At 34.5% G+C, this 15235-nt stretch overlaps 1 protein-coding gene and 1 long non-coding RNA gene across 13 annotated transcripts in view; one reads left to right on the top strand and one right to left on the bottom strand.

Moving 5' to 3' along the window:
- LARP1B (La ribonucleoprotein 1B) overlaps positions 1–15235 on the top strand; it is a 129078-nt gene that overhangs the window by 45910 nt on the left and 67933 nt on the right. The window contains exons 12-13 of one of the 12 annotated variants that reach the window (XM_042935526.1): positions 2578–2672; positions 10080–10309. The exons of 10 other annotated variants lie outside the window; for them this stretch is intronic. In XM_042935526.1, coding sequence (XP_042791460.1) covers positions 2578–2640 — 63 coding nt within the window. In that variant the 3' untranslated portion in view covers positions 2641–2672; positions 10080–10309. Of the gene's footprint in view, positions 1–2577; positions 2673–10079; positions 10310–15235 lie in introns of those variants that run through there. One more of the 12 variants, XM_042935528.1, reaches the window with a different exon arrangement.
- Positions 12699–15235, bottom strand: part of LOC122217869 — a 34917-nt gene continuing 32380 nt past the window's right edge. The window contains exon 3 of the long non-coding RNA XR_006201721.1: positions 12699–12997. This is a non-coding gene — a long non-coding RNA (uncharacterized LOC122217869). The remainder of the gene's footprint in view (positions 12998–15235) is intronic.

Genomic DNA, 15235 nt, shown 5'->3' with positions numbered 1-15235 from the left:
ACATGCTATTTGTAGGTGATTATTTATTTGCTTTAACTAATGTGTAGACAAAAAAGCCATGTGTTAATTAAAAACCAGCATCTGCCTTATCCATGAAATATTAGGGGAAAGTAATCTTGGCTATATGACTCTGAGCACTATGGATCTGTTCATAAGTATGTTGTATTTTAGCGTATGTACATTGGTCCCTATGTACATTCTTATCACCTTATTCCCCTTGTTTCTAATTCTGCTCAACATGTAATTTCTTTTTAGAGTTGTACTATTCTTGTGGGTCTGCTTAAAGGGAGAGAAAACAATGATTTAATATATATTTTTTAAACTCCTCCTGTGAGTCAGACATTGTGCTAGGTCCTGGGCATGGAATGGGAAGATAACAGTAGGGTCTCTACATGCCTGGTTCTTACAAATAATTGCGAGGATAGACATTAAAATAAGCTCACAATAAGTATTTAATCATAAATTATAATAAATGTTCTAAAGGAAAAGAACAGGATTCTACTGGATTGGGTTGTCAGGGAATGCTTGTGAGAAAGTCACAGTTATAGTGAGGTCTGAACTATGAGTAAGATTGAACCCTGCAAAGAGTAGGGAAACCATACTCTGGGCAGAGGAAACAGCAAGTGGCAAGGATCTGAGGGAGGAAAGAATTTGGTATATTTGAGGAAATGAAAAAAAAAAAAAAAGCCTGTTTATAGTATTATATGAGAGGACAGATATGACAATGTAGGCAGAAGTCTGATCATATATGGTTTTGTGGGCCATGTTAGATTGGAATTTATCTAAAATTCAAGTAAAGTATCTTGGAGAGCTTTACACAAGCAATGGGACATAATCTAATGTTTATTAAAAAAAAATAAGTCTGGTTATTATGGTGGAGAATAGAGTAGAGATAGGTACAAGGGTGGCAGAAGAAATCTACTTGGGAGGCTATAAAAGTAGTCTTGGAGATGGGTATTTGTAACTTAAGGTAACTTGGTAACCGAGGAACCGTAGAAATAAGAAAACCAGATCTGAGCTCTCAGGAATCATTGTTTAGGAGTTGTAATAGGAAAAGTGGTGATGTGGAAGCGTAAAACTGACTTCAAAAGGAAAGAAAAATTGGATGTTTCAGGAACTGGACATATAGAGTTAGATGTAAATGAAAAGAATGCCAAATTGACAGGGTAGTTTGGTGATATTTTTTGACTTTGCAAAAGGAGTTTTTGCTGGATCCAGAAGTTACATTGAACTGCACTGGACTGAGTATAGGCTTTCTGTTTCTGGCATGCTCTTACTGGTGAAGACAACTCAAATGGCCTTTTAATAGATGAGAAAACATCTACTTAAAATCCTTGAAGATCAGCAAGATAAGTTATTAATCAGAATGAAACCATGGACAAATATGGAGTATTGAAGTAGTGTTGCCCTGGAGACCGTTTTGGAATTTGAGGGATTTGAGGAGTTCAGCTTTGCAGAAGCCATCCAAAATAAAGGGGGAAAAGACACAAACCTAGGGCTCAGCCAAAGTTGGGGATTCCATCAAGTCGTCTTCCTATTAAATTGGTACCTAAAAGAAATACATCCTCAGTGGAAGAGAACTTGCTTTCTCATCTATTCCTCTGGGGGGGCTACAAACAAATTTCCCTACTTGTGCTGAGCAGAATAAGGAGAAAAAAAATGGCTTAGAACTTATCATGCAACTTAAGTTCATACTATGTGGATGACTAATGTAACCACTAGTCATGAATTTAAAGTGATTATGGCCTGCTAATGTCCCAGAAACCTAGCAGAAGCCAACATAGCTCTTTTGTATGGACATTAACTTTTATCCTAGACCTCAAATAATTTACTCAAGTTACCTTAAAAGGAAAGTGAGCAGCTCACAAAGTTAATAATCAGACATGGAAATGTGGTACCACATGTAAGAATGAGCTAAAGTAACAGCAAAACCATACCCTGAAATAATTTAGATATTGGAATTTTTTTTATTTTTTATTTTTTTTTTTAATGTTTATTTTTGAGCTAGAGATACACAGAGCTCAAGCAGGGGAGGGGCAGAGAGAGAGGGAGACACAGAATCTGAAGCAGGCTCCAGTCTCAGTGCTGTCAGCACAGAGCCCGATGTTGGGGCTTGAACACATGAACCATGAGATCATGAGCTGAGCTGAAGTCAAATGCTTAACCGACTGAGCCACCCAGGCGCCCCTTAGATATTCGAATTATTAAACAGAATATGGAGTAACTATGTTTACTGTGTTTAAAGAAATAAAAATATGGGTGGGGAAGAAGAAATTCTAAACAATAAAGTTCCTAGAACTTCAAGTAAAAAACAGTTAAAGTTGAAATCAAGAACTCAATTGAAGGGATTAACAGCAGATTAGATACAATTAGAGGGTCAGTGAATTGGAAGCCAGCTTTACAAGAAATTTCAGAGATCAGCACAGAGAGGCAGAGAAATAGAATATATGAAAGGGTATGTAATGTTACTCTAGAGAGTCTTTGCTATTACTTACTACATTTCAAATCAAGTTTTGTAGAATTTACCATCTACTGGATTTTATTATATAGCTTTTTATTTCTTTCCTTTTTTTTTAGCTTTTTCTGAAAAGTTTTAAAAAAGGAAGAAATGTGGAATACAGAGTGATAGAAATGGTCTAAAATGACATTTAATCAGAATTTCAGAAGGAAAGGTGAGAGAAAATGGGGCAAAGTCAGTATTTTACGAGGTGATAACTAACGCTTTTTCTGAATTGAGGAGAGGTACCAGAGTAGAGCAGCCAGGGGGGAAAAGGCAGATTACATATAAAGGAAGAAGAGTGACTTGGTCAGCTGACAGCTGACTTTCCAACAATTAACAGTTGAATGCAGTACACAGTGGAATGATGGTGTTAATATACCAAGGGAAAATAACTATCAACCTATGATTGTATGTCTTGCAAAATGTCTTTCAAGTAAAAGGGTAAAATATGAGAGAAATTGTAATTCAGAAAGCCTCACCAAGTGAAATTGTAAAGGTAGCATAATGATTTCAGATGCCAGATATATAGAAAGGACTGTAGAGCAAAGCAAGAGATAGGTGATAAATCTAAATATTAACTGTATAAAACAGTGTCTTACAGATTTACTATAACATTAACCCAAACTTGGAGAGAGCAATAAATACTATTTAAGGGTACTTTAATGTTTTCATGTTGCAGTTTGAAGGATACCCTTCAAACTATTTTTATTAAAACATAAAATTAGAGGGAATAACCATGAAGCTAGGAGAAAGGGAAATGTGGAATAAGTAGGGGCTTCCAGCACAACAATAAGGTAGATTTAAACCCAAATATTTAGAGAAAAAAAAACAATAAATATTGTCAGAGTATATATAAATAAAATTGGTTGTGTTATTTACATGTGACATCAAAAAGATAAGAGAGCAAAAAAGTTGAAAAGATTGGAACAATATACACCGTAAAGTACTAATAAAAAAAAAAATCAATCTGTAGATGCAGTGTAAACCATATCAGTATCCTAACTGGCTATTTTGCAGAAATTGATGAGATGATCTAAAATTATATTGAAATTCAAGGGACCCAAAATAGCCAAAACAATCTTAAAAAAGAACAAAGTTGAAGAATTCATACACAGTCCTTACATTAAGACAGTGTTCTTACTAGGATAAGCATAGACATACAGGTCAGTGGAAGAGAATTGAAAGCCCAGAAATAAACCCTGTGTCTATATTCAACTGACTTCTGGCAGAAGTGCCTAAACTATGTATTCAAATAGGGAAAGAATAGTCTTCTTAATAAGTGGTCTTGAGACAAGTGGATATCCATATGTAAAAGAGTAAATTAGATGCCACCCTAACTCACCATGTACAAAAATTAATTCATTTGATTTAAACATTTAAATATAAGAGTAAAAATGATACAACTATTGCAAGAAAACATAAAATCTTTGACTTTGTATTTGACAGTGGTTTCTTATATCAATAGCGTAAGAAACAAAAGAAAATTGGGTATCATAACTTTAAATTTTGTACTTCATAGTACACCATGAAGAAAATGATAGGGAAAGAAAAAAAAAAAACCAACAATACCATTTACATTAGCACCTCCTCCCCAAAATAAAATAATGAGGTATAAAGCTAATAAAATAGGTACAAGATCTATATGAGGAATATGATAACTCTGATGAAAGAAATTAAAGAACTACTAAATGAGACAGGAAGACTCAATATTATTAGTTTTCCCCAACTTGATCTGTAGATTCAGTGCAGTCCCAATCAAGATTTCAGGAATTTATTTTGTGGATATTGATTGATTAACTGATTCTAAAATTTATGTGGAGAGATAAAAGACCAGAATTGCCAATACAGTATTGAAGAAGAGTCAGAGAACTGATACTGCCTAACTTCAAGAGTTACTATAAAGCTACAGTGATCAAGACAGTATGGTATTGGTAAAAGAATAGACAAATAGATCAATGGAACCAATAGAGAACCCAGAAATAGACTTGCAGTAATGTAATAAAACTGATCTTTGACAAAGGAATAAAGGCAATACAATGGAGAAAATATAGTCTTTTCAACAAGTGGTGATGGAACAACTTTACATCCATGTGAAAAAAAGTGAATCTAGACACAGACCTTGTATTTTTTCACAAAAAGTAACTCAAAGTGGATCAGACCTACATGTAAAACACAAAACTATAAAACAACTGGAAGATAAAAGAGAGAAAATGTAGATGATCTTCAGTTGGCTGATGACTTTTTAGATACAACTCCAAAAGCTTGATCCACAAAGGAAGAAATTAAGTCAGAGTTTTTCTAGGCACATAATGGACTGTATCCAAAGTATACCAAAAAAAAAAAAAAAAAAAAAAAAATCTTAAATCTTCAACAGTGTGAAAACAACCAGATTAAAAAAACAGGCCAATGAGCTCACCAAAGAAAGTTATATTGATGGTGAATAAGCACATGAAAAGATACTCTATATCATATAATTAGGGAAGTGCAAATTTAGACAGTGAGACACCACTACACACATGTTAGAATGGCCAAAATATAGCTGAAAGCATCCAATGCTGATGAGGATATAGAGCAACAGGAATTTTCACTCCTGTTGGGAATGCAAAGTTGTACAGCCACTTTGGAAGACAGTTTGTTTCTTACAAAACTTTTCTTACACATTCTCTCTCTAAACCTTTCTCTCTGCCCTTCCCCTGCTTGTGCTCTCTGTCTCAAAATAAATTAATAAAGTTTATAAAACCAAAAACCAAAACTACTCTTGCCATACTATCTAGTAATTACCTTCCTTGGTACTTAACCCCAAAGGAGCTGAAAACTTTGCATATGTGGGGTGGGCTGGTTGGCTCAGTCAGTAGAGCATGTTCCTCATTTATTTATTTATTTATTTTATTTATTTTTTTAATGTTTGAGACAGAGCCAGAGAAAGAGTGCATGTGGTGGGGGGAGGGGGGGTGGGGAGTGGGCGGCAGACAGAGGGTGACACACAATCTGAAGTGGGCTCCAGGCTCTGAGCTGTCAGCACAGAGCCCAACATGGGGCTTGAACTCAGGAACCGTGAGATCATGACCTGAGCCGAAGTCAGATGCTTTACAGGCTGAGCCACTGAGGTGCCCCAAGCATGTTCCTCTTGATCTTGGGGTTGTGAGTTCGAGCCCCATGTTGAGGGTAGAGTTTACTTTTAAAAAAATCTGCATATGAAAAAACTTAAAAAAAAATAAAAATCTTTACAGTAATTTTATTCATAATTGCCAAAACTTGGAAGCAACCAAGATGCCTTTCAGTAGGTGAATGGATAAACTCATATATCCAGACAATGGAATATTATGTAGTGCTAAAAAGAAATAAGCGATCAGTGGAGGAATCTTAAATGCAAATTACTAAATGAATCCAATCTGAAAAGGCTACATATTTACTGCATGATTCTAAATATTTGACATTCTGGAAAAGGAAAACTATGAAGATAGAAGGAAGATCAGTGATTGCTAGGGTATGGGAAGGGAATAAATGAATAGGCAGAACAGAGAGGTTTTTTAGGGCAGTTAAAATTTTCTGTATGATAGTATAATGGTGAGTACATCTAATTATACATGTATCAAAACCTGTGGGATGTACATACCAAGCATGAAACTTATGTAAACTATGGACTTTAGGTGATTATGATGTGTCAGTGTAAGCCCACTGATTGTAACAGATGTAACACAGATTGTAACATGCAGAATGGTAAGAGGGGGAGAGTCTGTACTTTTTCACATAATTTTGCCATGAATCAAACTGCTGTAAAAACACTAAAGAAGCAAGTTAGAAGAAGATGTTTACAAATAATATTTTTAATAAAGGACTTATATTTGTAATAGAGAACTCTTATAACTCAATAATAAAAATACAATCCAATTATTATTAAATGAGCAAATAATCTGAATAGACTTCTTTTCCAAAGAAGATACACAAATGGCTAATGAGCCCATGGAAGGTTGGTTGACATCATTAACCACCAGGGAAATGAATCAAAATCACTATGAGACACCACCTTGTACCTACTAGGATAACTATAATAAAAAAGATACATGCACAGTTGGTGATGATGGGGGGAGAAATCAAAATCCTCGTAGACTACTGGTTAGACTGTAAAATAGTTGAGGGTGTTATGCTAAGTGAAGTCAGTCAGTCAGAGAAAGACAAATATATGACTTCACTCATATGTGGAATTTAAGAAACACAACAGATGAACATAGGGGAAGGGAAGCAAAAATAAGATAAAAACAGGGAGGCAAACCATAAGAGACTCTTAAATACAGAGAACAAACAGGGTTACTGGAGTGGAGGTGGGTTGGGGAATGGGCTAAACAGGTGATGGGCATTAAGGAGGGCACTTGTTTCGATGAACACTGGCTATCATACGTAAGAGATGAACCACTGAGTTTTAACTCCTGAAACCAAGACTATATGTTAACTAACTTGAATTTAAATTTAGAAAAAGAGTGTAAAATGGTCCAACTGTTTTTGGAAAGCATTGTGGCAGTTCTCAAAAGGTTAAACATAGATTTGTCTTATGATCTAGGAATTCCTCTCCTAGGTAGGTACACAAAAGAAGTGACAACATATGTCCACACAAAAACATGCACAAATGTTAATTGCAGCATTATGAAAGTGGAAAGAACCCAAACAATCATCACCTGATGAATGCATAAACAAAAAGTGGTATAACCATATAATGGAGTAGTATTTAGCAGTAGGAAGAAATGAATACATCCTGAAACATGAAAACATTATGCTATGTACCACATATTGTAAGATTCTGTTTGTATGTTTGTGTGAAATGTCCAGAACAGACAGAAATTATATTGGTGGTTGTGGGGCTTAGGTTGGGTGGAAATATTTCCTTGGGAGGAGATTGAGAGTGATTGCTAATGGGTCCTGTGTTTGTTTGTTGTTGTTGTTGTTGTTGTTTTTTTTTTTTGGAGTGATGAAAATGTTGTAATTTGATTTTGATTATGGTTGCAAAATTTGTGTATACTAAAAGCCAATCGATTCATATGCTGGGGTAGATTGTACCATATGTGGATTATATCTTTAATAAAGTTTTTTTAAAAAGTCAGTGCTACCCAAAGTGATCTACAGGTTCAGTGCAATCCTTGTCAAGAGCCCAATGGCATCTTTTGCAGAATTAGGAAAACTAGTACTAAAATTGATATGGAATCTTATGGGACCATGGAGAGCCAAAAAACAAGTTTTAAAAACCATGGAGTTAGAAATACCGCATTTCCAAAAAGGAAAGAAAAGAAAAATATCACATTTCCTAATTACAGAACTATAGTAATCAAAACTGTGTGGTATGAGCATACAGACCAAGATTAAATGAAGCTGAATAGAGCACAGAAATAAATCCTTGAGTTGACTATATGACCAAATGATTTTCAGTATGTGTGCCAAGATCACTAAATGGGAGAAGACAATTTCAACAAATGGTGTTGGGGAAACTGGTCATCCACATGCAAAAGAGTAAAGTTGGAACCTTCTCTTAACATCATATGTAAAAAAATTTTAAAGATTAAAGACTTAAACCTAAGGTATAAAACTAGAACAAAACAGGGTGAAGCTTCATATTTGATTTGGCAATCATTTCTTAGCTATGACACTAAAAGCATATGTAATAAACAGATTGGAATTCATAAAAATCAAAAACTTATGTGTATTAACTTATCAGAATGAAAAGGTCAGCTGCAGAATAGGAGAAATATTTGCATATAATCTGATGAGGGGTTAATATTTCTGAATATATAAAGAAATCACAACAACTCAATAAAAGACTCAGTTTAAAAAATGGGCAAAGGATTTGAAAAGCTGTTTCTCCAATAATATACAAATGTCCAGTGAACACATGAAAATATGTGCAGCGTCACTATTCTTAGAGAAATGAAAATCTAAATCACAATGAAATATCACCTCACTCGTTAGAATGGCTACTTTTTTATTTTTTTTTATTTATTTTTTTATTTTTTTTTATTTTTTAATATATGAAATTTACTGTCAAATTGGTTTCCATACAACACCCAGTGCTCATCCCAAAAGGTGCCCTCCTCAATACCCATCACCCACCCTGCCCTCCCTCCCACCCCCCATCAACCCTCAGTTTGTTCTCAGTTTTTAACAGTCTCTTATGCTTTGGCTCTCTCCCACTCTAACCTCTTTTTTTTTTTTTTTTTTCCTTCCCCTCCCCCATGGGTTTCTGTTACGTTTCTCAGGATCCACATAAGAGTGAAACCATATGGTATCTGTCTTTCTCTGTATGGCTAATTTCACTTAACATCACACTCTCCAGTTCCATCCATGTTGCTACAAAAGGCCATATTTCATTTTTTCTCTAGAATGGCTACTTTCAAAATAAAAAGTAAAACCTAGGAAATAACAGTTGTTGGAGAGGATGTAGAGAAATTAGAACCCTTGTGCATTGTTGGTGGGAACATAAAATGATATAGCTGCTATGAAAACAGTATGGCAGTTACTCAAAAAACTAAAAGGATATTTGCACAGCCTTGTATTTAGCAGTAGTATTCATGATACCCAAAAAGCAAGCCAATTAAATGTCCATCATCAGATTAATAGATAAATAAAATGTGGTGTATACATATAATGGAATATTATTCACCCTTTAGAAAGGAAGGAAAACTATCACGTAATACAACATGGATGGTCTTTGAGGACATGCTAAATGAAATAAGCCACAAAGATACACTGGATGATTCCATTTACAAATGAAGTAGTAAGGAAGCCAAATTCATAGAAACAGAGTGGCAGTTGCTATGGGGGAGGGAGAAATGGGGAATTGTTTTTTTTTGACATTTTTTGAGAGACAGAACATGAGTGGGGGAGTGGCAGAGAGAGAGGGAGACACAGAATCTGAAGCAGGCTCCAGGCTCTGAGCTGTCAGCAGAGATGAAATGGGGAATTGTTAATGGGTATGGAGTTTTAGTTTTACTAAATGAAAAAAGCTTGGTTATCCGTTGCACAACAGTGAATATATTCAACAGTACAGAACTGTAAACTTAAAGATGGTTAAGATGGTGAGTTTTATGTTTTTTTAAAATTCTAATTAAAAATGAAAATTAGAAAGCCCAGCTACCTCCTAAATAAAAAGTAACGCAAAAAAGCTTTTGTATATATATTGATAGCAGAATAGATTTACAAAGTAGACTTGAAAACAAAACATTACTAGTGCTAAAGAGTGTCCTTTTGTAATGATTAAAAGTGAAGAATCTATCAGAAAAGTATATTTTAAAATTTAATGTATTTAATATCAAGTTTTCAAATATATGAAACAATTGATGGGACAAATCCAAAGTCAGTTTGTCTCTTAAGTAAGGAATAACCAAGCAATAAAAAATGAGAGTAATTTGAGAAACAATTCTCTACCAAACCTCTGCAGAGTGCAAGATCTCTCTGTGCTTATCTGTAGTACTTTGACCTTCAGTGGTATATAAAGTGAATTTCAAAGCATTAATATTACATAAAACACTATTGGTGGAATTAAGTTAGTGTTTAAAACTTAAAAAGTAAAGTAATAAAACCCTGTATGTTTCAGAGCAAAGATACATGTTAAATAACTCACCAGTTGAAGAAGAAATCATAGTGGAAATTAGAAAATATAAATGGATTATTAACTGGATTTAAGAGGTGCACCGGATGAGAAAAGCTTAAATGCAAATATTTGGAAAAATGCTTGAAATTAATAAGCTGATCACCTGTATTATCTTTGCTGTATAAAACATTTCCCTTAAATCTCAAAGGCTTAAATAAAAACTTCTCACATTGCTTGGCATTGGCTATGGGTCGGCTATTGCTGCTGCTGTGTGTGTCTCTTCTCATTTTGGGGATTCATGCTGAAAGAGTAGCCACCATATAGCACTTGCTTATTCATTCACATAATGGGCTGAGCTAAAGTGTACAAATGTATTTTAAGTTGCTGCTTAGATGTTCTTTATGTAATTTCCTCACATTTGATTGGCTAAATAATGTGGCTAAGCTTATGGGGCTGGAATGTATATTCTCAAAAGGCATGAAAGGTGAATATGCATAATCCCCTAATCTAGAAAATGCAGGCTTTGAACAATAATAGAATCTGCTATAGCTTTCAAAAAGGTAAAAGTTAACAAAAGAATTAACAAAATAAGTCCCCATAAAAGTATATGGAAGTAAATAATAATTAGATCTAACACTAGAGAATTCATCATACCAACACTTAATTCTTTGAAAAGATTAAAATTTATGAAGACAAAGAGGAGGAAAATGTACTTATTTTCACTGCAGTGAAAATGGGGTTATGATTACTGATTATGGTCAAATTAGGGAAAATTTTCTACAAAAATATGTAACTTACCAAAACTTACTGGAAAAGAAAATTGATATAAACTTTTTTTTTTTTTAAGTTTATTTGTTTTGAGAAGGGGGAGGGGCAGAAACAGAGGGGGACAGAGAATCCCAAGCAGCCTCCGTCCTGTCAGTGCAGAGCTAGATGTGGGGCTTGAACTCACAGATCGTGAGAGTCACAACCTGAGCTGAAGTCGAGAGTCAGGACGTTTAACTGACTCAGCCACCTAGGCGCCCCAATGTAAACGATTTTTATAAATCTGAAAACTTGGCTTTATTAGCAAGGTTTTCTGAAATTGGAATAATTCCAACAGTGCACAAGTATTTCTAGTGAATAGAGCTAATAGTACTCAAATATTTGTTGAATGAATGGAGAAAAAAGAAATACTACACTTTATTAGAAGAGCATAACCTTGATAGCAATACCTGGAGAGAACATGAATGAGAAATTCAAGAGAATATGAATGAGAATCAAGCATTACAAGTTATCTGGGTATAAATATTTTAAACTTTTGTCCAATCAAATTCATTGTTTTTAAAAAAAGAATAACCAGATTTTTATTTCAATAGTGCAAATTAATTGTAAATCACCTTGTGAAGTTGAGAAATTAGTCACTGCAATTCTCGTGAACAGGTTAGAGAAAGATTGTGATCACCTTAATAAATGCAAAAAATACATTTGATAAGTCAGCATGCATACTGGAGGTATTTTTTGCAACAGAGAAATAAAATATCTTCAACCTCATAAAGGGTTTCTGCAAAACCTCCTACAAAACAAACGTTCTGAATGGTGAAATGTTGAAGCTAATCTCTTGCAATCAGAATAAGACAGAGATTCTCACAGTCAAATCTATCAAATACATTGGATATCCTTCTTAGACCAGTAAGGAAAAACAACCAAAATAAGGTTAAGAGCTAGAAGGAAGAAGTAAGCATGATTATTATAAAAGAAAATACAAAGGTATGGCTAAGCCCAGCCATGTTCTTGCAAATGGCAAAGATTTCATTATTTTTCATGGTTGAATAATATTCCATCATATATCTGTACTACTTCTTTATCCATACATCTGTTGATGGACTCTTAGGTTGCTTTCATATCTTGGCTATTATAAATGATGCTGCAGTAAACCTATATCTTTTCGAATTAGTGTTTTTCTTTCCTTTGGATAAATACCCAGAAGTAGAATTTCTACTTGTAGTAATACTACATGTACTACTACGTGTAGTATTTCTGGTTTTAATTTTTTGAGGAACCTCTATACTATACTGTTTTCTGGCTATGCCAGTTTACATTTTTACCAACAGTGCACTTTTCTTCACATCCTTGCTAACACTTGTTATTTCTTGTCTTTTTGTACTGGACATTCTCACCAGTGTGAGGTGATATTTCATTGTGGTTTTGCTTTCATTTCCCTGATGATTAGTGATGCTGAGCATCTTTCCATGTGTCTGTTGGTCTTCTGAATGTCTTCTTTGGAAAAATGTCTACTTAGGTCTTGTGTCCATTTTTAAATAATATTGTTTGTTTTTTGGTGTTGAATTGTAGGAGTTGTTGATATAGTTTGGATATTAACCCTTTATCAGCTGTATCATTTGCAAATATTTTCTCCCATTTAGTAGGTTGCCTTTTTGTTTTGTTGATGGTTTTCTTTGCTGTATAAAAGCTTTTTAGTTTGATACAATCCCAAGTTTTTACCTATAGTGACTTATAAAACAATCATGAGGAATCTATTTTCTATGACTGCCATAACAAATTATCACAGATTTGGCAGCTTAAACTAACGTGAATTTATTATATAATTTTGTAGATAAGCAGTACAGGTGAAGTCAGCTGGTTTCTCTACTCCAGTTCTACAAGACTGAAATCCAGGTGTTCCTGCCTGAGGTCTTAGCTGTAGATTTTATGTGAGAATCACTTCCAAGTTTATTCGCATTGTTTACAGAATTCAGTTCTTTGTGGCTGCATGTAGAGTTGAGGTCCTTCATTTCCCTTTTGGCTGCCTGGAGCCTTTTGACTCCTTTAGACCACCTGCATTCTAGGTTAGATTGCTCTGTCAGTCTTCAAATCAGCAACAGCTTGTGGAGCCCTGCTTTTCATCTGTCTTAGTTTTTCTTCTGCTGCATCTCTTCTGTCTGGTTGGAGAAAATTCTCTGCATAATCCAGAAAAAACTCCCTATCTTCAGGTCACTAAATAGAAATCTGAATTACACCTGCAAATCCCTTTTTGCCATTTATTTAACATAATTACATTTTATAAGGATTGGGATCTGGATGTTGTTAAGGGACCCTTCTGCCTACCATAGGGTAGATCTTTAAAAGGTAGAGTTTTTTTAAAAGGTAGAAGTTTTAACCAGACTTTTAAGAAGATTATTATAATAATTGAAAGGTGTTACGGAAGACATAAGTAGGAAGAGAAATACTGAGTTCATGTTTGAAAGATCTGGTGGGTAGTTTTCCCGAAGTCAATTCAAAAGTCAATTAAATACCATTAAGTATTTCAATGGATTTTCTTAAAGGAATTTGATAAACTGATTCTAAAATTTATATGGAAATGTAAGGGACAAGAAACTCCTCATATTCCTAAACTTGTTGTAACAAATTAAAGATAAGGACTATAGGAATGGAATAGGAAGTCCTGAAACAGTTGCATGTGTATATGCACAGTTGGTAAATGACAGGTAGGGTTAAAGATCAAAGAGAAAATCTGATTTTTATGTATGTGTGTTTCTTTGTTTCTTTTTTATTTTTTTGAGAGAGAGTGCAAACAGGGGAGGGGCGGAGAGAGAGGGGTACAGAGGATCTGAAGCAGGCTCATGCTGACAGCAGAGAGCCTGATGCGGGGCTCAATCTCACAAATCGTGACAACTTGAGCTGAAGTTGGACACTTAACTGACAGAGCCACCCAGGTGTCCTGAAAACATGATTTTCAGTATGTGGTGCTTGGAAAAATTGTGTGGAGAAGAAAGTGAAACTACAGATTTTTGCCTTCTAGTGTCATTCAGATCTACTCCAGTGAAAGGCAAAAGCAAAGACCTGTTAAGGGATAATAGTAAAAGATCTTCATGATCTCAGAGTAGGGACAGGTTTCTTAAGTGAACACAAAATTCACAATCATAAAGGACAAAATAAAAACATTTACCACAAAGAATTATTTATTAAACATCAAAAAGAATGCCTATGTAGTTCATGAAATTAAGAAAAAATAGTTTCCATTCATGATGTGATAGGTATTATAATAGGGGGTGCCTGGTTGGTTCAGTTGGTAGAGTATGTGACTCTTGATCTTGAGGTCGTGAGTTCAAGCCCCACGTTGGCCGTAAAGATTACTTAATGGAATTTTAAAAAAATGTACAAATCAATAAAAGATTCAGTAGAAAACTGACCATACGACATGAACAAGCATTTCACAAAAGATGAAGCCCAAATGATTGAAATAATGAAAAGGTGTTCAACATTATTAATCAGGAAGATGCAAATTAAAACGTCAATGAAATGTTCCATAAAACCCATATGAGCAAAGTTACAACATTGGACAAATTTTTGGGAGTATTTGGAACAAGAAACTCATTAATATGTAGGAATAAAAACGTAAAACCATCTCTTACTGCTTACCATCTCTACTTAAGAATATGCTTTTGAGTTGCATTGTTCAAGTATTAACCATATGTGGTTATTGAGTTTTCAAAATGTGACTAGTCCAAAAGGAGATTTTCTTTAAATATACAATATTGGCTTTTGAAGGCTTAAGAGGAAAGAATGTAAAGCATCTCAATGATTTTTATAATTATTGCATATTGAAATGATAATATGTTTGGTTAAGTAAGATACTAAAATTTCACCCTTTTAAAAATCTTTTTTTTTTAAGTTTATTTATTTATTTTTTGAGAGAGGGAGGGAGAGCACGAGTACAGGCAGAGAGAGAGGCAGACAGAGAGAATCCCAAGCAGGCTCCACACTGTCAGCACAGAGCCTGACATGGGGCTTGAACTCACAGACTGTGAGATCATGACCTGAGCCGAAATCAAGAGTTGGATGCCTAACTGACTGAGCCACCCAGGCTTCCCTTAAAAATCTTTCTTTCTTTTTTTCTTTCTTTATTTTTTTTTTGTGAGCAGCAGGCAAAAGTTTATTAGAATATAAGATTAAAAAGGAAGAATAGTAGGAAAGCTCTCTTTACAGAGGGGATTTTTGAAAGTGAATGCCCCTAAAAATCTTTTTAACGTAGCTACTGGAAAATTTTAAATTACTTGTGGTTTCCATTTTGTTTATATTCACCAGCACTTCTCTAGAGGAGCTTAGAAGTGTTCATCAGGAATAATACATGACAGTACAGCAGAATGTTCATAATATTCACAGATTGGAAATAACCA

This window comes from Panthera leo, chromosome B1 (assembly GCF_018350215.1).
Source record: "Panthera leo isolate Ple1 chromosome B1, P.leo_Ple1_pat1.1, whole genome shotgun sequence".
NCBI lineage: Eukaryota > Metazoa > Chordata > Mammalia > Carnivora > Felidae > Panthera > Panthera leo.
The sequence above is the reverse complement of the archived record's forward strand: the minus strand, read 5'-3'. Positions and strand labels throughout refer to the sequence as shown.